General features: G+C 39.4%; 1 protein-coding gene across 2 annotated transcripts; it reads right to left on the bottom strand.

Moving 5' to 3' along the window:
* Position 1: 1 nt before the first annotated feature.
* NIPAL1 (NIPA like domain containing 1) lies at positions 2–24,655 on the bottom strand. Of its 2 annotated transcripts, none has more exons than XM_043871294.1 (6): positions 24,486–24,655; positions 15,601–15,861; positions 8,267–8,323; positions 4,988–5,078; positions 3,144–3,304; positions 2–2,619 (listed from the first exon to the last, which is right to left on the bottom strand). In XM_043871294.1, the coding sequence occupies exons 1-6, from the start codon at positions 24,529–24,531 to the stop codon at positions 2,003–2,005; spliced, it is 1,233 nt and encodes a 410-aa protein (XP_043727229.1). In that variant the 5' UTR covers positions 24,532–24,655; the 3' UTR covers positions 2–2,002. The 2 variants fall into 2 exon arrangements, with proteins under 2 accessions (XP_043727229.1, XP_043727230.1); XM_043871295.1 differs by lacking the exon at positions 24,486–24,655 and adding an exon at positions 23,730–24,030.
* Between the last annotated feature and the right edge of the window lie 3,274 nt (positions 24,656–27,929).

The following is a 27,929-nucleotide window of genomic DNA, read 5'->3' as shown; positions in this document are numbered from 1 at the left end:
ATCAACAGAGTAAACATATATTTGACCTGAGGTATCAACCCATGCATCTTCCATGGATTATCAATTTTCAAAAATGTGGAAGGCACTGAATTGCACTCAACACTGCCTGTGTGCTAAGTCACTTCAGTCGTGTCCAATTCTGCAACCCCATGGACTGCAGACTGCCAGGCCCTTCTGTCCATAGGATTCTCCAGGCAAGAATACTAGAGTGGGTTGTCATGCCCTTCTCCAGGGGATCTTCCCAACCCAGGGATTGAACCTGTGTTTCTCCTGTCTCCTGCATTAGCAGGCTGGTTTTTTACCACTAGCGCCATCTGGGAAGCCCTATGCCAAAGAGACTATACAAGCACTTTAGAACTTTGCAATCATCTCAGGTCATCACTGTGGACGTCAGTCATAGTTCAACAAAACTGTGGAAATGCTCAAGTCACGTTAATGGAATTCTGAAGAAAAGAGTCTACTATTACCCAGGATAGACTTCAGCTAGATTACAAACAAATAAAACTAATAACATTTGACATTAGAGGAGAAAAATCCAGTCAAACTGAAGGTTTTTTTGTTTGTTTTTAATGTCATAATTTTGGGGTTAGAATTTTTTTTGAGAGAAATACCTTTGGTCTAGAAATAATATAGCTAATTTCTTTTCCATTAAATCAATGAGTGATGAGTAATCTACCCATAAACAGTAAAGACCACCAAAATTGTTACTTCTCCCATGCACTTGGAGTGAGATAAGAAAATTTTATGCAGGCTTTAACATGAAAATATATTTCCCTGTACTAGTCCCTGAGGTCTTAGTATTTTGTTTTCTAAGAAGTTAACCCACCTTCCTATTCTCCCCAGATAATTACAATAAAATGTATGGAAAGCATGACCAGGATGAAATTCAACAGAAAAAGACAATCTACCACTTATTGTGGTAGGATATGCATATTTTAAAAAATGTTAGTAACCAATTATAATTTCCTTAATAAAGGTGAAAATGCCAGATTTCAAGAGGACAATTATGATAACTCATTCAGGTCTTTCATAAAGATTTTTCTACTTGTTTCTAGTTTGTGGAAAACCCACCCTTTGGGGATTAAACCTTTGAGAAAAATTTAAGTGTACAATATAATGCTAAAACAATGTACTTACTCTTTGAAAGGCTCTACATCAAAAAGAAAAATGACATTTGGGATAATAATAATAAAAGTAGAGAACAAAATGAATATAAAGAACTCCAAAGCCGAAATCACTTGTACTTCTTCAGAAACTCAATTGTGTCCTATGTTGTTCAGGTCTGAATTAAAAGAACCCATGAACATAATCATATGTATTTGTTTTTGTGAAAAGGAAAAATAGTTTCATTTACCTAAGGTAATTAAGTATTTCTCTCTTCCATTCTCCCATTTTAATTGTTAATAAACCTCTATGATGTATCAATAAATCACAGCTTATAAGCCCTTCATGGGCACATGTAGCATACTGCCGAGCATGTGCATGTTCTTTAACACCTTCCCTTCAGCTACTTAGAAAGAAGGAAGCTGTAGGGTGAGGGGAAGCATCAGTGATCTCGCTTCTCAGTCTTAATAATTTGAAATTATGACTCATTAGAGAGTGATGACTGATATTCTGCTTATCAGTATACAGTTGAGTGTACCTATGAATTACTGAGAGACTAAGAATAGCAGCCAAAGAAATCAAGAGCCACCTGGCAAAGTCAAACACACTGTGACCAGAAGAAAGAGATTGTTCTGAGAGTTATCTAATTCTTTGACTTCTTTCATGCTTAGGCAGTATTTCAAGTTTGCAGAAATGAAAAACAGCAGAAGTCTTCTGGAGAAGGACCAAAACTTTGATTTTTCAAATGTGATGGCCAAAAGTGCAGGCATTTTTATTTGGCCTCATGTCTACATTATTAGTTAGAACTTTAAAAATGCCAGCTTTCCTAATATTTCTTTCAAGAATCAGGTATTCCTTCTCCTCTCCAAGTGTCTTCTGGTGGTTAAAGTCCAGGTTTCTAGGGATTTTGACTAGTCCTGCTATACAAGGTAATGTCATCATCGAATCCTGGGACTGAATAGTCTGTGTTCTCTAGTAAGACGTATTTGTCTTCACTGCCATTCGCAGAGAGGACTTCTTTCCGAGTAGTGGATGTCAGGTCACTCCAGGTAATGTCAATGTTTTTAAAAGCATGTAGAAGGAAGATGCCATTGATGATGGTGAAGAACCCACTCAAAGTCCCGATGACATCTCCAGCATTCATGCCATACCATTCTTGAAATAAGATGGCAGAGCAAGTCACTACCATGGATGTGAACAACACGTAATAAATGGGAGTCACAAGAGATGTATTAAAGATGTCCAGCGCCTTGTTGAGATAGTTGATCTGTGTCGTCACCGAAAGCACAAGTACAGCCAACAAAACGAAGACCAGAGGATGCTTATAAACGGGCTTCCATTCCAGTAGTTCCTTAATGGCAATGCCCAGGCCCTTGACGGAGGAAACTGAAAATGCTCCAATCAATGAACAGATTGATATGTAGACCAATATATTGGTCTGTCCTTTCTTGGGTGCCACAATCAAAATTAGTACCAAGGAGATCACAGTTATGATCACAGCAAAGCAGATAAATCCTGTTAGAAGGAGAAAAGAATTAGGCTTCAGAAAATGCCAATAGGGTCAGGTCTTTGTGAAATCTTGTTAGTCATGAGTTTAGGAGCATAAGTGTTTTAGAAAGAGAACCATGATTAAATTAAAAACAGGAACAGCAACAACATGTTACTGCATGGCTTTTGATATCTCACAATGGACTTTCACAGACATATTTGAACCTCACAGATAACACTATAAGGTAAAGCAGGTATTGCCTGATTGACTTTATTTTCAGAATGAGGAAGATGTCAAAGTTTGGGTTGGAATATAAGCCTTTCCCCTCTCCAATTCCCATCTCTTCCCTTCATTCTGTGGAAGCGAAGCACGGACACAAAAATAAGTTGTGGCACCTTTTCAGAAGGCTTGTACTACTCAGTCAAACCCTACTATATCTCAACCCACAGATGGGCTTGCAGGAAGCATATTACAATATTAATACAAACTCATGTGATGAGGAGAGAAAGTGGAGCAGAATTTGAGTGTCTCTTTTGGTTGAATTACAGACCTGGGTCTCTCAATTTCATTTCCATTTCATGCAGAGTAGCAACTTTCTCTTCTTGTGGGGCATGGATAACCATCACAGTTGATCCCAATATACTTAATATACAGCCTATTTTCCCATGAATGTTCAATTGCTCATTTAAAAAGTAGGAAGACAATATTGCACTGTGGGAAGAAGGAAAAAAAATCACTCTTATTCAATTGCCTTTGGATTCCACAGCAGCTCGGCTGTCACGCTGTGGTGTGCGCCAGTCTGTGTCTCTGTCAACTGACTGGAATATGCCACGTGACACTGAAAACCCCCGTTAGCTTGCTTGCTTTATTTATGTGTGTGTGAAGTTTGTTATATATTACTAAATTTGTATTTAGAAAAATTTCTACCATTTGTCAAACTTTAACATTTTAAAAATCATTGGTAGTTTGCTATTTTAAAAAAATTTCATGGGAGTATAGTTGATTTACAATGTTCTGTTAGTTTCAAGAATACAGCACAGTGAATCAGTTATACATATGCAAATACCCACTCTTTAGATTCTTTCCCATATAGGCCATTACAGAGTATTGAGTAGAGTTCCCTGTTCTATACAGGGGCTTCTTATTAGTTGTCTATTTTATATATAGTAGTGTGTATATGTCAATTCCAGTCTTCCAATTTATTCCTTCCTCCCCCTTCACCGTCTGGTGACCGTAAGTTTATTTTCTACATTTGTACTCTGACTAACTTTAAAACTCAGGAAAGATGATGAATCAAATCTGCTTAATTGCTTTTATATCTAAAACATTATAATAGGCATTCTGTACACCTGAAAATTTCCCATGACCTTCTAAGAGGTCCCACACAATTTGTTTTCAATTTCCCCACCTTCTCTTGTAAAGTCAAAGTAGAAGATATTTTTACATCTTACTGGCATGATACATTTAGAACATGCATGCGCATGAAGGCTTCAAAGAAAGATATAAGCCTAAAGAAGAATTAACTCTGCTCTTCAGGACTAGTGTTTAGTTGGTACACACAAGTACAACCAAATGGGTTGTCAGAATACTAAAATATTTCCTTACCAGCTGCTATTGCCCTGATACTTTCACCTATCCAACGCTCCCACTACTTTGGTTGCTATGGCCTCAGGAAGTTCTAGATTGGCACTACGATGGACACAGATTATGCCATCCTGCTGTTCAACCACTAGGTCGGCTGTGGTCCCTTCTCCTTATGCCCTGGCACTCCCACCAGTGGGTAGGCCTAGTCATAAACCTTCTTCTAGAGGTTGATAATGGAGATAAAAGGAAAAGACAACAAACACAACAGTTGCTTAGTTACAAAATAAAACAGTTCATGGGCTCATGGGACACATTCATTTGGTATCATAATGGTCAACTCAGATATATTAGATCCACTTTCTATTGACAGGAAAATGACTCCTGCTTACAGGACTAAAAGAACCTAAGATGTCTCCAAACAGAAGTATTCAGCAGCAATGCAAGAGTTTTAATAACAGCTGAAATTTAACCCAAACATCATGCTTTTTAAAATCCTCTGATAACTATGGTCATTAACCACTAGGACAACAGAAAGCATTAAGAGGGTTGTGGCAATTTGTTCAGGTGAGAGGGGAAAAACTGCTTGGCTTCATTGGATCATCACAAAGAAAACACACAATTGCCTTAAGTTTGGCAGGAAGACACTCCGTTTCTTATTTCTACTGCTATTTATTGTGAAATCTTCTCAAATTATTTTTGTGATTTTCAAAATTTTGCTTTGAGATATGCTTAGTAATCTATTTCTTGTGGGTTATGTGAATCATGGTATTAAAATCTCTACAGAAGCCAAGTTCCTTACTGCTCACGTACCTTACAAGAACACTCAGCGCGCCCAGTGAGGTGACCAGAGTGGCAGGAGCAAAAGCATAAGCTGCAAAATTCACAACCTCTCCTGCTCCCACTGGAAAGCAAGCAGCAGTGTTAATATAAAGGATAGGCACATGTATTCAACAACTGACACATGCAAAACCAGTAGTCTTTTATCCTGAAGACACTCATATCTAATGAAAAGGAATAATTTAACTTCTTTTAGGGAAGGTGGGGAAAGTTTGGTATTAAAAGGTTGCAGATAAACCATAATTACCTGATGATGCTAACTCACTAATGCAAAAAGTGGTGACAGGGAAATATCTATTTTAAAAGACCTTCAATAAAGATTTTAGTTAACCTTAGTACCAGAAACATAGTTGGTCACTCTGATGAAATCTGGTAGAGGTAGGATTTGAAGTGAGCAGAGAATTATTGTTTGCTCAAGAATACCTACTGTTGGGCAAATTAACAATAAAGCAACCTGTAAAATTAGAATGCTTTCTAGAGGTGTACAGTCCAGGCAGGGGATAGGAAGAGATACCCACAGGCCTGTGTAGTCAGGCACCCCTGGATTGCAGGGGATCTACAAGCAACTAACAGTATCTTAGTAGCTGAAGTCCTAACAATGTGCTCCTGGAAGCCTTTTCTTATCTGAGCAACTCCAGACTTCCATGAGATAGGGGGATGCAATTGACTTTGAGAGCAATGGAAAATCCCTCTAAGAGTTGGGTTCTTGTATTGAGAGCAGATTATTCTCCTGCTGGGTCACAATTGAATGCTTGCCCATAGAATGTAGTATTTCACACCGCAACTATGACAAGCATATACTTCTTGTTGAGAGAGCTTCTGGAACAGATAAAAGACACCAGTACACTTTTTCCCTCTGGCTGCTATCTACTCCACTCCCCGTCCCTACCCCATCCCCAGCCAGATCTGCAAGAGTAATCAGCTTTGAAACATCGTAAAACAAATAGAATCATACAGAATGGAACAATTAGGAGATTGTGCATAACAGCAACAGTGGTAGTTTTCTTGGAATTGTAAGCAATGAAATAAAATTCATATTTTACGGCAAGACGAGAAAAATGTAAACACAATTTTTTTTGCCATTTGGGCCTCCCCTCTCCCCTTTAGTGTGTCTGTGCGTTAACCAGACCTCCTTAGCAGATATCCCTCCTCCTTAATCTTGAAGGGCCCACTACCTTCTTTGTAAATGCATCTCTGGATGGTGTAAAGTGTTCATAATACATCATTTAACGTACAGCCTCCTGTCTAGAAAAACTTATACAACTGTGCTTTGATCTCTAATGGGCAGAATAGTTTGCTGAGAGGCTGTTCTCAGGTTATAATTCTCAATTTGGCTTGAATAAAATTTTCCATTTCTTTTTTAGATTGACTAGTTAATTTTTCATCAACATAAGCTTTTTTGAATACCTCATTATTTATATTTTTATCATGATAGCTTTCCAGGAAAATACTGACCTCATGAAGTACTGTATGTTTGTCTCTAGGTAAAAATCTCTAATGTTGAAGACAATGCTTTTCTCTCTTCAATACTTGTAGAAACCATGTGCATGGTGAGAATACAATTACAAATGTAGCCATATAATATTCTTCTACTTTCTATTGCATAGGTAGAAGGTAGGAAGATATGAGAAAGAGAGTAAAGGAAAGAGAATCATCCAAGTATTTATTTGGAATCTTCCCAGTATAGTCCCTGACAACAGTTGCTCAAATGAAGTAAGAAAACAAATGTGAAAACAGCCTAAAAATTGAAAAAAAAAAGCTATATAAATTTAAATTATTTTTGTTCACCATCTTGTAAGCAGATAGGGTATGGGTTTCCCAGAGGGAAAGAACCAGATACAGCTTTTTGACGTAAGAGAAGCCATTTTAGGCCTAAGCTATCGTGTGCTCTAAGCCTGGCCACAGTGCTTGCCCATGAACAGGCCTCAGTAATTAATGATCTTAAAGGAACCAAAGGACAAACTGTTATCGGGCAAGAAAAGTAACAAAAGCAAAGATGATAAATTGGTTGTAAAGACTCCCAATTCTGGTTCAGTGGAAAGGTTAGCCTAAAGTACTTTCTTGAGCTATTTTGCAGAATTTAAATCCCCTCCACCACTAGATCCACTTGAACCTAAGGGATGATGTTGAATTTGCCCAACCCTCATGACTTCTATCAACTAGACAGAAGCTTTAGCTTGGATTTTATCAACCTTCGTCCCATTTTTATGTTGAATTCTCCTCTGCTCAAGCCCTCTATGAATATGCACATACTTTGAGCTTGAAACATTCCCAATTTGCTGTTTGGGGAGATAGTGCTTTGGGAAAGAGCGCCAGAATTCTCCTTACCTGCTCCAAGTAATAAATTCTTCCTTTTTCTTATCTATGGTTTGGTTGTGTCTTTTGACACCCGCTGAGAGGTGAAACCCAGTTTTGCAGTAACAAGCCTTTTAGATACCACCATTTGTTTAAGAAAAAGTTATCCAATTCTTTCTTTTAAGAGGATCTCAAAAATACTGAAATGTTTTACTTGGTACAGGAAAATTGATGGAAGTTTAAAGGCTTCTGGCTGCAGAGGGAGATGGCTGGCGAGTGTGTGAAACTAAAATTTATGAGGTCCTTTCTCTGGAAGTTTAAGGCTTGGAATTTGAGAAAGTTCAGAGGAGTTAGGAGGGAGATATAAATCTGCAAAAGTGCCTGAGAGATAACACTGCCTTCTCTCCGGACATCATATTAATAAAAATGCTTTTACCTCATACAGAGTCTCATTTAATCCTCCAGGCAAGTCTAGGAGGAGGGAGAATGCTGACAACTTTCATCTCTCTATTTGTTCAGAACTAAGCAGCCCAAGGGGACTTTCCTTTATCCACGTTTTGGTCCTTGCTAGGAAAGTTACCCACTCTTTGCATCTAGAATAGTCACATATAGAATTAGGAGCCGGGGAAATGTAAGAGGGACGCATTTTCATCAATTATTATGGGGAATAAAATACAAGAGAAGGAGAAGTTTGTGATAAAACATAACATTTCAAATGGTAAGTTTTCCCTAGCATTCCAACACAGCATTGAGAACACAGGGGTGGGAGGAAGCCAGAGTAAAAATTAATTCTAAATTCACAGGACTTACTTTATATATAAGACATTATGCCCACACAAAAACTTCCAGACTTAACTGACAGCCTTACCAGTCGGATAAATTGATCGATTTGAACAACTGCATGTAATTTATTCATCATTTTGCAAGCAAACACTATTCTTGGCATTATGGACTCACTTGAGAGTAATCCTGCCCACCAGAGCCATTCCTTGAGGTAAGAATGTCCACCTTGTCCTAGGAAAATGATGAAAATAGAAATTAAGTTCTAAAGTGGAAGAAGAGGGTTTGGGGAATTAACTTCTATAAAAGGTACCGGAATATGGTTGGAAAAAGCAACACTTAGGGCCTACTCAGTATATCTCATCTTTAACTTACTTACTCAGTCATTTCTAGAGATCTCCTAAAGTTTTCTTTATGTTGCCTTTGATTTCTACAGAAAGTAAGTTTTCTTCATTTGCAGGAAAATTAGTCATGAGGTCTATTATTGTCAACAAAAAAAATGCAAACCTAAAAACTGAGAATTATGTGGTTTTTTTTTTTGTTTTTTTTTTTGAGAATTATGTTTTATTTGGTGGATTTGCTGAGGACTTAAGTCTGGGAGGCAGCCTCTCAGATAGTTCTGAGGGCCTGCTCTGAATAGGAAAGGGAGGAGCCAGGATATATAGGAGTTTTGCAAAAAAAAACAAAAAAACAAAAACAGATAGTTGGAACATCAAAAGATTACTGTTAATTTAAGAAAATGAATTTAGCACTTTTATTTGTATGGGAAGATGCAGGAGTCTGGCTCACTGGAATCATTCCTTTGGTACGCACCTTCAGTATTTAGGGCCAGTGTCCAGTGCTCTCCACCCTGAATCCCCTCAGGCTGCACTGACTGTGGGTGGGGGCAGTCACTAATGCCTCGATGTCAGCAGTATCCTTTGTTTACTGATATGGAAGGGGACATTCTTTGTCTAAACTATTTATGCCATTCAGAGGTGTAGATAGAGAGTATTATAAGCCCTAAATACTTTATTTTGGCCACAGTTAAAGACAGAACCCAATAAATATTAGATTGGTACCTAATGAAGACATTAAAGGAAAGAAGATGGTTGAGATAAGAGCTTTTGAAATTTTGGATAGTCAATGAGAGAACAACCAGTGTTAGCCAGCTGGACTCTACTTATTCTCTACCTTTTGGCACCATGAAACTGAATTTGTGTCAGTTGTTGTTCAGTCGCTCAGTCGTGTCTGACTCTTTGCGACCCCATGGACTGCAGCACGCCAGGCTTCCCTGTCCTTCACCAACTCCCGGAGCTTGCACAAACTCCTCATGTTCACTGAGTCAGTGATGCCATCCAACCATCTCATCCTCTGTTGTCCCCTTCTCCTCCTGCCTTCAAACTTTCCCAGAATCAGGGTCTTTTCTTTGCAATGAGTCAGTTCTTCGCATCAGGTGGCCAAAATATTGGACTTCAGCATCAGTCCTTCTAATGAATATTCAGGACTGATTTCCTTTAGGATGGACTGGTTGGATCTCTTTGCAGTCCAAGGGACTCTTAAGAGTTTTCAACAACAACACAGCTCAAAAGCATCAATTCTTCAGTGTTCGGCCTTCTTTATGGTCCAACTCTCAAATCCATACATGACTACTGGAAGAACCATAGCTTTAACTATATGGACCTTGTCAGCAAAGTAATGTCTCTGCTGTTTTATATGCTGTCTAGGTTTGTCACAGCTTTTCTTCCAAGGAGCAAGCATCTTTTAATTTTATGGCTACAGTCACCATCTGCAGTGATTTTGGAGAAAATCAAGAAAATAAAGTCTGTCACTGTTTCCATTATTTCTCCATCTATTTGCCATGAAGTGATGGGACCGGATGCCATGATCTTAGTTTTCTGAATGTTGAATTTCAAGCCAGCTTTTTCAATCTCCTCTTTCACTTTCATCAAGAGGCTCTTTAGTTCCTCTTCGCTTTCTGCCATAAAGGCGGTGTCATCTGCATATCCGAGGTTATTGATACTTCCTGGCTATCTTGATTCCAGCTTGTGCTGGAATGCTTGTGCTTTATCCAGCCCAGCATTTCCCATGATGTACTCTGCATATAAGTTAAACAAGCAGGGTGACAATATACACACTTGATGTGCTCCTTTCTCAATTTGGAACCAGTCTGTTGTTCCATGTCTGGTTCTAACTGTTGCTTCTTGACCTGCACACAGGTTTCTCAGGAGGCAGGTAAGGTGGTCTGGTATTCCCATCTTTTTAAGAATTTTCCACAGCTTGTTGTGATCCACACAGTCAAAGGCTTCCGTATGGTCAATGAAGCAGATGTTTTTCTGGAATTCTCTTGTTTTTTCTATGATCCAACTGACGTTAGCGATTTGATCTCTGGTTCCTCTGCCTTTTCTAAATCCAGTTTGAACATCTGGAAGTTCTGGGTTCATGTATCGTAGGCCTGGTTTAAAGAATTTTGAGGATTACATCTTGGAAGTTCATGGTTCACGTATAGCTGAAGCCTGGCTTGGAGAATTTCGAGCATTACTTTACTAGCGTGTGAGATGAGTGCAATTGTGCTGTAGTTTGAGCATTCTTTGGGATTGGAATGAAAACTGACCTTTTCCAGTCTTGTGGCCATTTTTCCATATTTGCTGGGATATTGAATACAGCACTTTCATAGAATCATCTTTTAGGATTTGAAATAGCTCAGATGGAATTCTATCACTTCCACTAGCTTTGGTTGTAGTGATGCTTCCTTAGACCCACTTGACTTCACATTCCAGGATGTGTGACTCTAGGTGAGTGATCACACCATCCTGGTTATCTGGGTCATTAAGATCTTTCTTTGTATCATTCTTCTGTGTATTCTTGCCACCTCTTCTTAATATCTTCTGCTTCTGTTAGGTCCATATCATTTCTGTCCTTTATTGTGCCCATCTTTGCATGAAATGTTTCCTTGGTATCTCTAATTTTCTTGAGGAGATCTCTAGTCTTTCCCATTCTATTGTTTTCCTCTATTTCCTTGCACTGTTCACTTAGGAAGGTTTTCTTATCTCTCCTTGCTATTCTTTGGAACTCTGCATTCAGATGGATATATCTTTCTTTTTCTCCTTTGCCTTTCAGTTCTCTTTTTTTCTCAGCTATTTGTAAGACCTCTTCAGTTAGCCCTTTTACCTTTTTGCATTTATTTTTCTTGGGGTTGGTTTTGATCACACCTCCTGTACAATGTTATGAACCTCTGTCCATAGTTCTTCAGGAGCTCTGTCTATCAGATCTAATCCCTTGAATCTATTTGTGTGTAGCCTACTGAAAAGGACAAAAACCTTTCCTAAGATACTCAGAGAATTATCTTCCCACTCTTGTAATTTTTGACCTTAACCACATGAATTAACCACTTATTTATGATTTTCTCATTACAAAATTTGCAAATAACTAAATTGGAATATTAAAATATGATTTCATATGCTGTTTTTAAAAAACTTAGTATCAGAAATACTTTCTCAGCCCTTAATTAATAATTGAACATTCCAAAGTCTGGTATATTATTATTAACGTGTATGAGACCATACAGACACTCAAACATAGAGTGTACATATATATACATATATGTAAGTATATATAGTTCCTAGTTTTTTCTTATCATTATATAAAACCCTTAAATATTATAAACATCCAGATATGTAAATCTAGGTTGAATTCTCATTCACTCTTTTTTTTTTTTTTACTGTTTTACTTTATAGACCATAATGGTTATGTTGGATGTGTTTTTTTTTTTAAATTGAAATATACTTGATTTACAATATTGTGTCAGTTCCAGGTATACAGCAAAGTGATCCATTTACATATTATAGATTTCAGATTAACTTCCACTATAGGTTACTACAAGATACTGAACGTAGCTCCATATGCTATACAGTAAATATTTGCTGCTCATCTACTTTATGTACAGTAGTTTGTATCTCTTAATCTCATAGTTCTAATTTATCCTAATGTATCCCCTTCCCTTTGGTAACCATAAGTTTGTTTTCTATGTCTGTGAGTCTGGGTCTCTTTTTTATATATATATATATATATATATATATATATATATATTCATTTGCATTATTTTGTAGATTCCACATATAAGTAATATATATTTGTCTTTCTCTGTTTGACTTAGTATTATATTCTCTAGGCGCATCTATGTTGGTGTAAATGGCAAGATTTAATTCATTTTTATGATTGGGTAATATTCCATTATATTTATATATCCCATATTCTTAAACCAATCATCTGTTGATGGGCACCTGGGTTGTTTAAATGCTTTGGCTCTTATAAATAGCGCTGCTTTGAACACTGGGGTATGTCTTTTCAAATTAGAGTTTTTGTCTTTTTGAATATATGCCCAAGAATGGGATTGCTGGATCATATGGTAACTCTAATTTTAGTGTTCTAAGAAACCTCCAATCTGTTTTCCATAGTGGCTATACCAATTTACCTTCCCACCAACAGTATAGGAAGGTTCCCTTTTCTCCACACTGTCTCCAATCATTTGTCTGTGGACTTTTTAATGATGGCCATTCTGATCATGGTGAGAGAACACCTCACTATAGTTTTGACTTGCATTTCCCTGGTAATTAGTGATACTGAACATCTTTTCATGAGTCTATAGGTCATATGAATGTCTTCTTTGGAAAAATGTAAGTGTTCTGCCATTTTTTGATTGGGTTGTTTGTTTTGATATTAAGTTGTATGAGCTATTTGTATATTTTGGATATTAACTCCTTGTTGGTCACACTGTTTGCAAATACTTTCTCCCATTACATAGGTTGTCTTTTTTGTTTTGTTAATGGTTTCCCTTGCTATGCAAAAGCTTCAAGTTTGATTAGGTCCTATTTGTTTATTTTTGCTTTTATTTCTTTTGCCTTGGGAGACTGATATAAAAATATTGCTATGATTTATGTCTAAGAATGTTTTGCCTATGTTCTCTAGGAGTTTTATGGTGTCACATCTTATATTTAGGTCTTTAAACCATTTTGAGTTTACTTTTGTATATGGTGTGAGGGAATGTTCTAATTTCCTTGATTTACATGTAGCTGTCCAGTTATCCCAATACCATGTGTTGAAGAAACTGTCTTTTCTCCATTATATAGTCTTGCTTGCTTTATAATAGAATAATTGACTGTAGATGTGTGGGTTATCTCTATTCCATTGATCTATATGTCTGTTTTTGTGCCAATATGATGCTGTTTTGATTACTGTAGTTTCATTCACTTCTTAAGATAAATTCCCAGAAGCAGAATTATTAGATTTTAAGATGGTAACATTTTAAGCTTTCCCAAATTTCTCTCAGGAAAGTTTGTACCCATTTATATTGCTTCCAGCAATGTTTGAGAAAGCTATTTATTTCTCAAATTCCCTTAGCAGCATAGGGCATTACTTTTTAAAGAAAAACAAAATCTTGTTAAAATAGTAGGCAACAACCCAGAGCCCATTGTTACATAGTTGATATCTCTTTGGGTACTAGTGAATTAACATTTACTTAAGTATGTTTATTGGCCACTTACAATTATTCTGTGAGTTCCTTGTTTATGTGCTTTGACTTTTCCTGTTAGGTACTAATCTTTTTCTTATCAACTGTTGTTGTTGTTTAGTCACACCTAAGTCATGTCTGACTTTTTTGAGACCCCATGGACTGTAGCCTGCCAGGGTCCTCTGTCCCTGGGATTCTCCAGGCAAGAATAATGGAGTGGGTTACCATTTCCTTCTCCCGGGATTATCAACTATAGTCACTCTTTATATATGGTGGATCCTAACTACCCTTTGTCATATATATTGAAATTTTCTCCCCCACATGTCATTTCCTTTTCAGTTTCAGTTAAAGGTGTTTTCAAGTAGGATTATTTTTTTTGGTCAATCCAGATAATTTCTTTCTTCATACAGAATTGTTTCTTCCTTTATCTTTATGCTTAGGAAGACTTTCTTTTAGGATTAAAAAAATTATTTTAAATTTAACTTAAACTATGTGAAATCTACTGTGAAAAGTGGTATAAAGTAGAACTCTTAAATTTTTCTCCTCTAGTTTTTGCCAGTTGTCTCTATACTTTTGATTGAATTATTCATCCTTTCTGTAGTGGACTGAAATGCCACTTTAAAAATTGTGTAATAAACTGCTGCATGGACTTATTTGATTTTTCAATTATCTTTCATTTTGTCTATCTTTTTTAATGCTAAACTATTTGAATCAGTGTTCCCTCAATAGTACTCTTCTATAAACTTGTTTGCACAATTCATAACTATTTATTATCCTCCTTGGATCTTAGAACAATATTTAGCTTTTTTAAAGACATTATTCTTGATAAGAATGAATAGAAAATTCATAGCTAATGAAGGACAGTCAAGCCGAGCTAACAGCTTCTGAAATGTCACTGCAAATAGTAACCTGATTCTACTGCCATCCATTTATTGACTTGACAATACTTATTGGGTACTGACCTCTATGTTAGGTGAGGTTCCTGCTTTTGTGAATCTAGTATCAATAAACAAGCCTGTTGTCAAGTAAATAAACAATAAATGTACAATGACAAATTATTCCAGGGACATTGAAGGAAACCCTTGGTGCAATAATAGCAGGGGTGGAGGTGAGTGAGACCTTCCCAAAGAGGATGGTCAAGAAGGCCTTTCTGGAGTGATTATATTTTAGTTGAAGTCTGAAGGATGAGTCACCAAATGATGGGCAGGGAGAAGAGAGTTGCAGGCAAAGGAAAAGACCTTGAGGTGGGAAGCTGTCCCAGCCATGCTGTGCTCAGTCATGTCTGATTCTTTGTTGACCCCATGGACTGTAGCCCGCCAGGCTCCTCTGTCCATGGGATTCTCCAGGCAAGAATACTGGGGTGGGTTGCCATTTCCTACTCTAGGGGATCTTCCCGACCCAGGGATTGAACCCCTGTCTCTTGAGGTAGGAAAGAACTTGGTAAATTCCAAGAGCCAGAGAAAAGCAGGCAGCAGACAGGGTAGCAGAAGATGAAGCTGGAGAGGTAGCATGGGACACTTTAGGCAGGAGGTGAGGTCAGAGATTGTGGAAGGATGTTTGGATTTTACTCTGAGTGCAAGGAAAACCCCCTGATGTGTTTAGCCTGATCTGACTTTAAATCCTGAAACCTCAGAGTAAGGAGGAGAAGGAGGTGACAGAGGATGAGATAGTTGAATGGCATCACTGACTCAATGGGTGTGAGTTTGAGCAAACTCCTGGAGACAGTGAAGGACAGGGAAGCCTGGCATGCTGCAGTCCATATGGTCACAAAGAGTCAAACATGACTTAGGGACTGAACAACAAGGCTATGAAAGAAGAACTCATTCCACACTCTAAACTTCTTGAGTTTTAGTTTCACCCTAAAGGAGACACAACTGGTTCAATCCTGGAAACTGCTGAGAACAGAGACAGGGGCAAGACAGACACAGTGAAATTCTCTGAAATTCTCATAGCACCACAGTCTTACAATAGGATTATCTCTGCAATTAGAAATTTGAATTCATTAGTTGCATCTATCTCTTACCAGCTCTAGTGACACCCTTTTTGGCCAGTTGCAAGAGGCCCTTTTTTTTCAAGATGAAACTGGAGCCAATAAAAATACTGGAACTTATTGCCAGTACCAGGCCTATATAAAGGCTGTATTTGTTCTCTGTAGAAACGCTCAGGTTGGTTATGCTGGAATTCAGGTCCATGTAGAGGACAGGAGAGGCCAGCAGCTGTGACACATGTGTGATCTCACACCAAGCCTGGGAGGCATTCGGACAGCTCAGGGACAGCACATAGCCTGGAAAAAGGGAAAGACGGAGACGTCAACCAACGAAAGGGAGATGCATTAACATTTTCTTTCTTTCTCCAAGAAATAGAAACTTTCTTTCTCTACTGACACACTTTTTTTTACTGCCTGATGGGCAGTCCCCAGCATGTGATCCATGGGTTGGCAGACACGTTCCACTGGTCTCACACACACAAGTTCTTCACAGTGTTTTCAAAGTGCTTTAGCTGTCATCATCTAAGCATGACAGACTTCACAACAAAGTCTGGATTCCTCTTATTGAATGGAAAGTCTAGCAATACTTGGTTCTTTGCTTCAGCCAACAGCAGCCTGCTGGAACATCAAAGAGCTGTGTGCACTGGCTTGGGCTCAGCAGTTCATTACAGCTCCCTACCCCGCACATCCACTTCTCTCCTTCACGCCATCAGTGTGTTTCCCAGAAAGCATCATGCAGTGTGTGTATAATGCCCGAAAATAGGGAAGGGCACAGCACGCCCACCAGACTAGAAATCACCACGTTACAGGAAACTGAGCTAATCCACTTGATGTGCATTTCAGATAATCTGTTTAAAAGTGGGTCTAGTTTTCTAGACCATTTTCCCCATAGAGAATAATTTTTCAAGTCTAATTCACTTCCTCCTTAATAAAACAGACTCTAATAGAAAAATGAATTAAATATCAGTAGGCCTTTTTTTTCCCCTTGAAGAGGATTCAAATAAGCATGTAAATCCACTGAACCAGACCCATTATTATAACTGCCTTTTTTTGGGGAGGGGGGAGCTAAATACTAAAACACAGAATGAAAACATTTTATACTGTTTAAGAGATTTTTTATAATCGATTCTCCACTTGAAAAGCTGCCAACACAGTGACCCTGTGACTAGGTTTTCTATCTTTTCAACTTTTTTTCCATTTGAAAGGCATATTTTCCTAGCATGACTTACCCTGAACAAAAATGGGCAAAGACGAATTAACTACAATTTTAGGATTCAGTGAAATAAAGTCAGCTTTACATCTCAAAAATCTTAAGAAAGCATGTAAACAACAAAAGATAGTTTGACTAAATGTTGTCTTAGAAACAAAACTTTAACAGTGGGATCTGTGCCTCTGGGGCAAAGCAGTATGCGTGTGTGCATGAGTGCTAAGTTGCTTCAGTCATGTCCAACTCTTTGCAACTGTATGGACTGTAGCCCACCAGGCTCCTCTGTCCATGGGATTCTCCAGGCAAGAATACTGGAGTGAGTTGCCATGTCCTCCTACAGTGGATCTTCCCAACCCAGGGATCGAACCTGCACATCTTTTGTCTCATGCACTGGCAGGCAGGTTCATTACCACTAGCACCACCTGGGAAGCCCTAAAAGCAGCATTAGTTCTGTGAGCTTTACCACACATACAGTTGAGGAACAACTATAAAGTTCAAGACTAGCAAAAGGTAAAATAATTGAATTCAGTTTTTTCATGGTTATTATTTCATTTATCTCTGTAATTTGAAAATGAACCAACTTTGATTCAGAGATACAGGATAAATCCTGAGACAAAACTTCTAAATATTCCAAGGAGAATTATATTACTTCAGGGATAGTTTACCGTAACTGAGGAATTTTTCAGGCTGGTTGTTTTAGTAAGAACTGCTGCAAATTTTCACATAAGCTAGCCGCAAGCAATCTAGTCCTGGACACTGTTCATCTCATCTAACCCCCAATTACTACCAAAGTAATTTTTAGTAGTAAGAATTTTGATTACATGAATTTTTGTGAAAACATCTGACTGAACTGGACAGAAAATTCCATGGCTGCATCAGTATCATTTACTATGTAGTTAACATAACCATTCCAAAACTTTAACTCTGGAAACAGTGTGGGTGGACCTCATTCCAGTGAAACAATACTCTTTCTGAACTGTTTACACAGCAAAACATTTCCAACATTTTAGGGGGGTGGGGGCAGAGGATGATAAGGGAACGCAAATAATGTTTGTTGCCTTTTGTAAGTTCTCATTGTAAATGAACATTAATGTTGTAAGTTTTATGGCAGGAAAAATAATAAAATCTTGTCTAGTTACTGACCTTAGAACTTAAATTATTTTATGTTTGGGGAGCATATGAAAGAGGGAGGCCACGGCAGATATGAACGAATAAGGAAGTGACTGGTGGGTAGGTGGGTATGGAGTGCTAGGGCAGGAGGGGAGGGATGGAGGAAGCAGAGTATGTGGGCAGGGACACTGGAGGTTTCTGAGCAATTAGAGATCTCAAAATTGAGGTAGCTTCTTAAGATTATAGTAAGCAAAGTAATTCTCCAGGAGTTTAATCCAAACTTTATCTAACACAGAAAATCTATTACATTCCTTCTTTTTCATTTTAATAGACACTGCCAATAGCCCTTTCAAGTGTCTATACCAATTTATACTCCTGTCAGCAAAGAGCATGTATCATTTCTTTAATGTTATGATATATTGTTTTAAATATTGAATAACATTTAGGAAATATGTGTCAGTTATTAAGAAAAAAATAATATACACCAACATATCAACCACCTAATTTAAGAAGTAAAACACTGTCCCTCAGAGGTAACAACTAATCTGATTTTCTGTCTAATACTCCTTGCTTCAAAAAAAAAAAATGGTTTCCCGGGACTTCCCTGCTAGTCCACTGGTTAAGACTTGGAGCTTCCACTGCAGGGGACATGGGTTCAATCCCTGCTCAGAGAACTAAGATCCTACATGCCATGGGGAATGGCAAAAAAAAAAAAAAGAAAAGGAAATTTCCCCTATAAGATGATATCTTTAAATAATAAATTATTTCATTTTCTCCTTTTTACTTTCTAAACATGTAACCATACAGTATGCATTCTTTGGTGGTTTGCTTGCTTTTGAGATTTATCACTCTTGATGCTCTGACTGTAAGGTTTGCTTTTTTCCCTACTTTCTATAGAATTCCACTTTATGACTATCTCACCAGGAATTTTTCTATTTTATAGTTTGTGGACATTTGGGTAATTTGCAGTGTTTTTTGTTTTTAACAAACAGTACTGCTAATGTTCTCAATTATGTTAAACCAAATGAAGTTGATGCTATTTGACAATTTTTGACCCAACAAAAAAATAGCAGTTTCATATGATTCAACTTAAGATGTATCTTCTAGGTACAGGTATAAATGTCTTCTTACATACACTTAAAAATTTAACAACAAAGTCAAATTTTCTATAGGATTATATGCCTTTTCCCACCTTAAACTCCATTACTAATCATCTATAATGTTGGGAAAATTGAATCATCACTCTTGACTTCAGTTTCTTCATCTCTAAAATGAGGGAGTTTGACTCAATGAGTCTAAAGATCCCTTCAATGCTTTTGGGTTTGATAATAAGTTATCTTCATTCCCAGAGTAATTTACTTATAATTCTGGTAGTTCATAAATATTGCTGATGGACCAGCTCTAAATTCATAGGCACTTGTATCTGGAAGATATCTTAAAGAAACTGATGCCAAGATATTAAGTGACTTGGCAAAGCCATGTAACAGCCAAAATCAAGGCCAAATAATCCAATTCCCAGACTAAATTCTATTTCAGAAACATAAGAACAAAAAGTACAAATAAATAAAGTCAGTTAACATTTATTGTTGTTTATACAAAGATGAAATGCTTTGAATAGTTTTTTCAAGTCTGAATTTGTCTATAAAGAATAATTTAGGGCTCCCTTGGTGGCTCAGTGGTAAAGAATCTGCCTGCCAATGTAGGAGACACAGGTGGATCCCTGTTCCCGGAAGATCCTACATACTTCGAAGCAACTAAGCCTGTGCACCACAACATTGATCCTGTACTCTGGAGCCTGGGAGCTGCAACAACAGAAGCCTGAGCACCCTGGAGTTTGGGTTGTGTGTAATACAGCAATAGCTGACTGATGGTGGTGGTTTGGTGGTTTAATCGCTAAGTTGTGTCTGACTCTTGCAACCCCACAGACTGTAGCCAGCTAGGTGCCTCTGTCCATGGGATTTCCTCGGCAAGAATACTGGAGTGGATTACCATTTTCTTCTCCAGGGGATCTTCCCGACCCAGGGATCAAACCCACATCTCCTGCCTTGCAGCCAGATTCTTTACTGCTGAGCCACCAGGCAAAGCCCTAGCTGACTGATACACTTGCCTGTTTATATTAGCAAAGGAAAGAATGAATGAAATCTCTAATGTCTCCTACAATTTATTCTCCAAATATCAGCCATTGTGAATCAGATTACAACACTCCCCTGCTTAATTCCCCATGATTTTTCATGGCAGTTATAACAAAATTTAAATTTCTAATTTTTAAAGAGCTTTACATGTTCTTAAGCTTGCTCACCTCTGACATTATGTTGCATTACTCTCTCTCACTCATTCTCTGAAACAACACCTTTCATTCTCTGATTTGATATATTTTTAATGAGTATCTACCACCTGTCAGGCATTTTCTGGAAGTTGGGGTTACAACTGTGAGTAAAGTAAAATTCCTGCTCTACTACAGTCATTCTAATGGGGGAAAATAAACAAGTGACCTAAAAACTACAGAATATGTTGACTGCCATGGAAAGGAGTAAAAGCAGCATAAAGGAGTATTTTTTAAGAGAGCATTGACTAGAAAAAACTCTGTGCTAAAAGTAAATGCAAACACCCAGATGTGGGAATTTGCTTAAGGGGGGTGAAAGGAACTTTAAGCCAGGTTGGCTGATGAGAGAAGAGAGATGGTATGAGATGAGGTCAAAGAGTAGTAAGACATAAGCTCGGGTGAAATAATCCTTTAGTTAAGTCCATCCTTTTGTGTCACTTCTCCTTCCAGAATTGTACAATGGCGTCCCTTTCCATTCAGAAAAAATCCAAAATCCCCACCACAGTCTAAAATGGCCTATAGAATCCTGCCTCCATGTATCTCTGTAACCTCATTTCCTAATTTTCTCCCTTCTTTCTTTAATAGGCTTAATTTCTTCTGACCTTAGACGCTTTTAAGTAAGCAGTCTTCACTTGTTACTTTGTCCTAGTAGTGGCTGGTATAACTGACTCCTCTTACTGAACTCTCACCTCCTTAGAAAGCTTCTCTGCCTTTCCAACCTAATTTCTCACTTTCCACTGTACAATTTAACACTGCCAACCAAACAAATGTCCTCTTACAGCTTAATTATGGCTTTGTAACAACATTGTATATCCACAGATCTATTTCATTCATTTACTCAACAAACTACCATATGTGTGCTAAGTCACTTCAGTTGTGTCCAACTCTTTGTGACCCAGTGGACTGTAGCCAACCAAGCTCCTCTGTTCATGGGATTCTTCAGTCAAGAATACTAGAATGGGTTGCCATTTCCTTCTCCAGGGGATCTTCCAGACCCAGGGATTGAACTCGCATCTCCTGTGTCTCCTGTATTGGCAGGCAGGTTCTTTACCACTAGCGCCACCTGGGAAGCCCAAACTTCCATACAAAGCCCCATGTTAGGTAACCATTCATCAACACTTAAATTCTTATTATACTTTCTGTGTGCCAGGCCTCTTCTAGGAATGTGGGAGACCGTGATCAACAAGGCAGGTAAACAGGTCTCTGTTCTCATGCAAACTGACAATTTTATTGAGAAAACTAACAAAAAGACTAGAATAAGGAGGGTAGAATAGGAATGAGAAATAATTTGGAGCAGAAATGGAGAGAAAATTTGGAGCAGAAATAAGAATGAGAAATAATTTTGCTATAAACTGGAAGTTTGGAAATAAACTGTGATAGGACTGGGTAAGAAGCCCAATATTTCAATTAATCCAAATAAAATTGAGCAGATACTGTTGACTTTTTTAAAAGTTAAAAATTTGTATATCTAAACAAGATCATCCCACTATCAGTATGTTTGGAAGCCAAATACTCTATGAGGACTGTTGATCATCAGATTTCCTACATAACCTGCTGCAATTAATAACATATTGTTTTCTGAACAACCTTTAGTGAAGAATTTTTACTAGCTTAGAGCACTTAAATTTCAGCACCTAGAGCACTTAAACTTGAAAAAAAAAAAAACCTATTCTTTTAACTTTCTTGTAGAAATCTGGAGAAAATCTATTTTAGTGTAATATAAAAGAAGCTATATTTTATATAGAAAATACAGCTTGCCCTGCTAATAAAAGCTATATTCATTTGGTGGAATTTTGAGAAATGTTTATGATATGTTTTTTTTAAGAGTAAAATCTCAGAATCATTAACATATACCATTGCATCCAAGAGGCCAGAGACTGCAGATGGGCACCTACAAAAAAACAAAGTCTCAAATAATTTTGTACTTTGTTTGATTCCTAATTATGAAGACTTATTCAATTATTTGGGCCTCTAGGCCCAGACTGTCTTGCAAATCTCTCTGTTCTATTAATAGAACCTAGGTCAATGTCTGACACATGGGACCTAGGTCAATGTCATTTGAATAAATGAACAAATGAAAAATTGATCCTTTACTCCATGTCAGGTCAGACTCTGAAGTGTTTGCTTCATATGTAATCCCACCTGCATCTACTCCTCAAACTCTAAACTGTAGGAATTATTCTCAATTTACAGACAAAGAAAGACTTAAGGAGGATGTCATGGCTGAGAAGACTGCCTGTGTGCTCAGTCGCTTCAGTCATGTTGGATTCTTTGCAACCTCATAGACTGCAGCCCACCAGGATCCTCTGTCCATGGGATTCTCCAAGCAAAAGGACTGGAGTGGGTTGCCATTCCCTCCTCCAGGCAATCTTCCTGATCCAGGAATCGAATTGGAGTCATCTGCATTTTCTGCATTACAGGCAGATTCTTCACCACTGAGTCACCAGGTAAGTTTCACTGATAACAATTCTGATTTCTCTCAAGTCTTTTCCCCTAGTCGTGGTTCAGTCATGGGCTCAGTCGTGTGTCCGACTCTCTGTGATCTCATGGACTGCAGCATGCCAAGTTTCCCTGTCCTTCACCATCTCCCCGAGGTTGCTCAAACTCATGTCCATTGAGTTCGTGATGCCACCAGAGTCCCACACAATTAATTACCACAGTTAACCCTTGGTATTAAACATGGAGGCCTTCCTTGGTGGTTCAGTGGTAAAGAATCCGCCTGCCAAAGCAGGAGACTCGAGTTCTATCCCTGGATCGGGAAGATCCTCTGGAGAAGGAAATGGCAACCCACTCCAGTATTCTTGCCTGGAGAATTCCATGGACAGAGGAGCCTGGTGGGCTACAGTCCATGGAGTCACAAATAGTCTTACAGGACTTAATGACTAAAAAACAACAATTAAACATGGAGCTTGAACATTTCTTGTTGGAACTAAATATATGAGCAAAGCAGAAATTCATTCCTAAGTTCAAACAGGCAGGGTAATTCACACATTCTCCTTACAGATCCCTGGGTAAACAAGGGTGGACGTGTTAGTATCAGTGGACGTGTTATTAACAGTCTGATTTACTGGTTTAGGAATTCTTTAGACAAAGATTGACTATCTAGGAAATAATTCTAGATCCCACTGCCTTCGTAACCACTTTCAAACACTTCCAAAACCACAACTTTCTAATAGTTTGTGAACTGTTCTGGCATTTTACTCTTTGTGTTCGTTCTTTCTCTTCCTGGCACCGTTCTGACTTCTAACTTAAAACAAACAATACCTCTCCACAGCAAGGAATAAGCTGGGAGAGCCAAGGGAAGAGAAACTCTGGGGATTTGCCCGCAGTTTTGGGAAGGCAGAGTTCTTGCCAGGCCTCTCATTGCCCCCTCCCTCTTTACATCCTTACTGGGTAAATCAGAAATCAGCTTTCCTCTGGACTCTGTACAAACTGAAAACTGTGATTTCAGCTGATACAAACCGTCCGCCAGCGCCCCCTCCCCGCCCGCCTGGTCCCCAGGTTCTTAGTTTCATCCCGACTTACATGTGCCTTCGGTACTGAAGTTGTAGAAAGCCCACGAGCAAAGTGCAAGGGGCGGCGCCCTAAGACTTTACCCGACGAGGGTTGGGGCAGAAACCCAGGCCGCAGAGCAGTGAGAAACCTACAAAGATCGCGCCCAGTTCCGGTCTCGCCTTAAGCAGCCAAGTGACTCTGCAGCAAGTCAGACGCGAGGCTACTGAGGTTGGAGGCGTTTTCACCTCTCAAAGAAAGAGGAGAGAGGTGGGCAGCTCAGCCGAGCCCAGCGTCCTTCCCCGGGGGTGTCCAGGGCGCATGACCCTCCACCTTGCTCGAGCTTCGCCAAGCCCGCGCTGGGCGCAAGACGGGACGTCAGCCGGGTCCACGGCCGCGCCCTCTGCCGGCGGGATGACGTCGACCACGGACTCTGGAAGTGAGTCTGAGTCAGTGGAAGCGTCTTTCTCGGGTGAAACTTGGGAGTCCCCACAACACCCTGAACACCCCGTCAAGACATTCAGCTCTCCATAATTTACGTGGACCCGTCTTCTGGAGTGGGAGTGGGAAGCCACGTATTTCTTGTTCGACTCAGGCATTCCCATAGAGTCTGGCATATTGTTGGCACCAATAAATATCTGTTGACCAGCTGAGTGAATGAATAAATGCATGAACGAGTACGTTAAGAGTCGGCGTTTCCCTTTCTAGACTCCACAAGTACCCGCGACCGCCCGCCGGGTCTCATCGCCACCCGGACGCCAAGTCCTCCGGCCCGGAGCAGACACTCACCTTCTCGGCAGGGCTCTCCGGGCGGCAGCCTCACCTGTCCCCCCATGGCCCCCGACGGGGCTTCCCAGGCGCAGAAGCTCACTCCTCAAGCACCCGGTCTTCTCCTGCTCCCCACGTACTCGCGTTGGGGCGGAGCTGCGGGGTCTCGGACTGCCGCGCGCAGACCCTGGCCCCGGACAGCCTCAGCCAATGGGGACGGCGGGGTGGGGCCTCCCCTAGAGCCACGCCCCCGAGCCGCGGGGTTGGGTGCCGATTCCCACAGAGCGGGCGGAGGCTGCGGTCCGCCCGCGCAGGTACGGGTGGTGGTTTCGCCGACGGCCCCTGGGGACCGCTGCTGGACCCAAGCAGAGCAGAAGCACAGGCACACTTCACGGGGTAAAGCGTCTTTCGGAGCGTGGAAATCGCCAGGTCAACTCCAGGGGAATTTTGTGATGTAAAAGTCTGTGCTAAGGCCCCCTTCAGGCTCCTCCCTGGTTGAAATGCCTTCTGCCAGGGGATTCTGAGGGCTCTGCTTTGGGTGTTCGCGGCTTTGCAGGGAAGTTGTGGCCCCTGGGATTCTGCTCTGATTACCAAGTAAAGTTTATTCTGGGGGCTTGAGAAGAGAGTTTGTTGTTTTGTACCATTATCAGCTTTTCCCTAAGTCCCTAGGCTTCAAACTCCCACCTTCCATCTCTCCCTTTCCTAAGTCATGTAGAGTTATTGCCCTAAGCCCTAAAAAAAAAGGCAATGCTCAAACTGAAACGACTAATTCCTAACGTTTATGATAGTCTTACTTCACCATGCATATGTAGGCACTTTATGTGTATTACCTCGTTATATCCCACAACATAGTCTGTTAACCCCTAATTTACAGAAGAGAGTTCAGAGGAAACGAATGAGATTAAATAATTTAACCAGCTATTCATTGGAAGGCTTGGTAGCAGGTCTTTATGCAGCACGATAGGGGTATAATTCCTGGTAAAACTCTCACCACAGGAATGAGGTGCCTCTGTGTTCTGGGGCTTTGGCAGGGAAGGAAATACTCTTGTCTGCCTATCTTGCCTTTGCTGTAGGTAATCATGAACAGTGCTATTAACTTTGTTACCTAGGAGTTGCGTAGCAGAGGCTCAATCTTGCTTTTCTTGTTCTTAGGCTAAGTGAAGAGTTAAGATCAGCAAACAAAACAATACAAGGTACACATTTTCACATGTGATTGGTTTGGTGGAGAAGGAATAGCATAGGGAGGTGAAAGTTGGAAGGAAGGGAGATTTATGCCAAACTTGGTTTACTGTAAAGCTTAGATTTCTATTTAAAAGTTTTGTTTATACCTTAGAGTTGAAAATTCTACCTTATCAAAGTTTGTTGATGATAGTCAATAGGGATCTAAAGTACTATTTATTTATTACTTACTTAGTTAACTGACACATATGTAGCATTTATATGGACAAATATTCTGAGATTTTTATGAATATTTGCTTTGTAAATTATCATAATAGAAACTATTCTTAATCCTCACTTTACAGATGACAAAAGGGAGGCACGTAGAGACTCAAAAACTTGCCTGTGAACATATAGCTAGTAAGTGGTGGAACTGGGTTGCTAACTGGGGCCTCAGAGTCTGTGCTCTTAACCCATTTGCTAATTGGATATTTTTTTAAAAAATTAAAAATGTATCTTTGAGATGATATATAAATCTAGATCTGCAACTGAGTGGTTTTCCTCCTGATTATAGATCACCTTTTTCTGCTTTTTAAAATAAATTAAAAATTTTAATTATTTATTTATTTATCATTGGCTGCACTGGATCTTCATTGATGCAGGGGTCTTTCTCTAGTTGTGGAGAGTCGGGGCTGCTCATTGTGGTGGCTTCTGTTGTTGCAGAGCATGGGCTCTAGGCATGCAGGCTTCAGTAGCTGAGGCATTTGCGTTCAGCAGTTGTGGTGCACGGGCTGAGCTGTTCCAAGGCATGTGGGCTCTGAGTTCCCCGACCAAGGACTGAACATGAGTCCCCTGCACTGGAAGGCAGATACTTAACCCCTGGACTATCAGGGAAGCCCCTGAGCATGCTATTTAAAATTCATGGCTTATTTCTGAAACTAAGCATCATTTTATGGCTTGTACTGACAAGCAAACAGTACAGAGTCTCTCCACATAGAAGCTGATAAAATAGTCCACGCTGACCCAAGTGCACTGATGTCAGTAACACACAACCCTGTCTCCTCCGTGACGGGTTCCTTCCCTGCTCTGAATCCTTTGGAGCCCTTCTACATTTAATTATGTTGCTTAACTAGAAATTCTGTGGGCTTCCCAGGTGGCCCTCGTGGTAAAGAATCTGCCTGACAATGCAGGAGATGCAAGAGACATGGCTTTTATCCCAGGGTGGGGAAGATCCCCTCGAGTAGGAAATGGCACCCCACTCTAACATTCTTGCTTGGGAAATTCTGTGGACAGAGGAGCCTGGTGGGATACACTCCATGGGGCCACAAAGAGTAGGACACAACAGAACACACACACACACACACCCCACACACAACCAGAAATTTTATACTCTAGCAGTAATTATTAATTAATAGGGAACTCCAAGACCTTTCAGTAAATAATATCTTCATAGTTGTCATAATTGAGGTTCTAATGTATGCTAGACCTGTGGGAAGAGTTTTGTGTAGAATATCTCTAATTACCATTAATTGATAAAAAGGATCCCTTCAACTATCAACTATACTGATAAAAACAAATACTTGCTAATTGGCAGAGCCAGTGTGCAAGTTACATTAGTTTGACTCCAAAGTCTGTTTGGTTTTCTAAGCAACTGTTAACATCAGGTGCTAAAATTTTATTACTCAGCTTCTTTTAGATATATAAGAATTAATCAAAATTCTATCAGTTTTTTAAGATCAGTTAAATTCAGTAATAATAAACGTTTTCCTTTAAATTCCATGATAGTTTATGAAGAGTTGTGTAATTTCAGTTACAATAGCACAATGGTAACCAGGTTTATGCCAAAGTCTTTGACTGTGTGGATCACAATAAACTGTGGAAAATTCTGAAAGAGATGGGAATACCAGACCACTTGACCTGCCTCTTGAGAAACCTATATACAGGTCAGGAAGCAACAGTTAGATCTGTACATGGAACAACAGACTGGTTCCAAATAGGAAAAGGAGTACGTCAAGGCTGTATATTGTCACCCTGCTTATTTAACTTCTATGCAGAGCACATCATGAGAAACGCTGGGCTGGATGAAGCACAAGCTGGAGTCAAGATTGCTGGGAGAAATACCAACAACCTCAGATATGCAGATGACACCACCTTATGGCAGAAAGGGAAGAACAACTAAAAAGCCTCTTGATGAAAATGAAAGAGGAGAGTGAAAAAGTTGGCTTAAAGCTCAACATTCAGAAAACTAAGATCATGGCATCTGGTCCCATCACTTCATGGCAAATAGATGGGGAAACAGTGTCAGAC

This window comes from Cervus elaphus, chromosome 17 (genome assembly GCF_910594005.1).
Source record: "Cervus elaphus chromosome 17, mCerEla1.1, whole genome shotgun sequence".
NCBI lineage: Eukaryota > Metazoa > Chordata > Mammalia > Artiodactyla > Cervidae > Cervus > Cervus elaphus.
The sequence above is the reverse complement of the archived record's forward strand: the minus strand, read 5'-3'. Positions and strand labels throughout refer to the sequence as shown.

Bases quoted from the DNA above. Each gene is read 5' to 3' on its own strand.
- NIPAL1 (XM_043871294.1), bottom strand. From the start codon at position 24,531: ATGGGGGGACAGGTGAGGCTGCCGCCCGGAGAGCCCTGCCGAGAAG. The intron at 3,305-4,987 runs GTACGTGAGCAG...TTCTTCCCACAG, and splicing joins GCGCTGAGTGTTCTTGTAAG to TGCAATATTGTCTTCCTACT. The intron at 2,620-3,143 runs GTCTGTAATTCA...TCCTTCTAACAG, and splicing joins AATGAAATTGAGAGACCCAG to GATTTATCTGCTTTGCTGTG.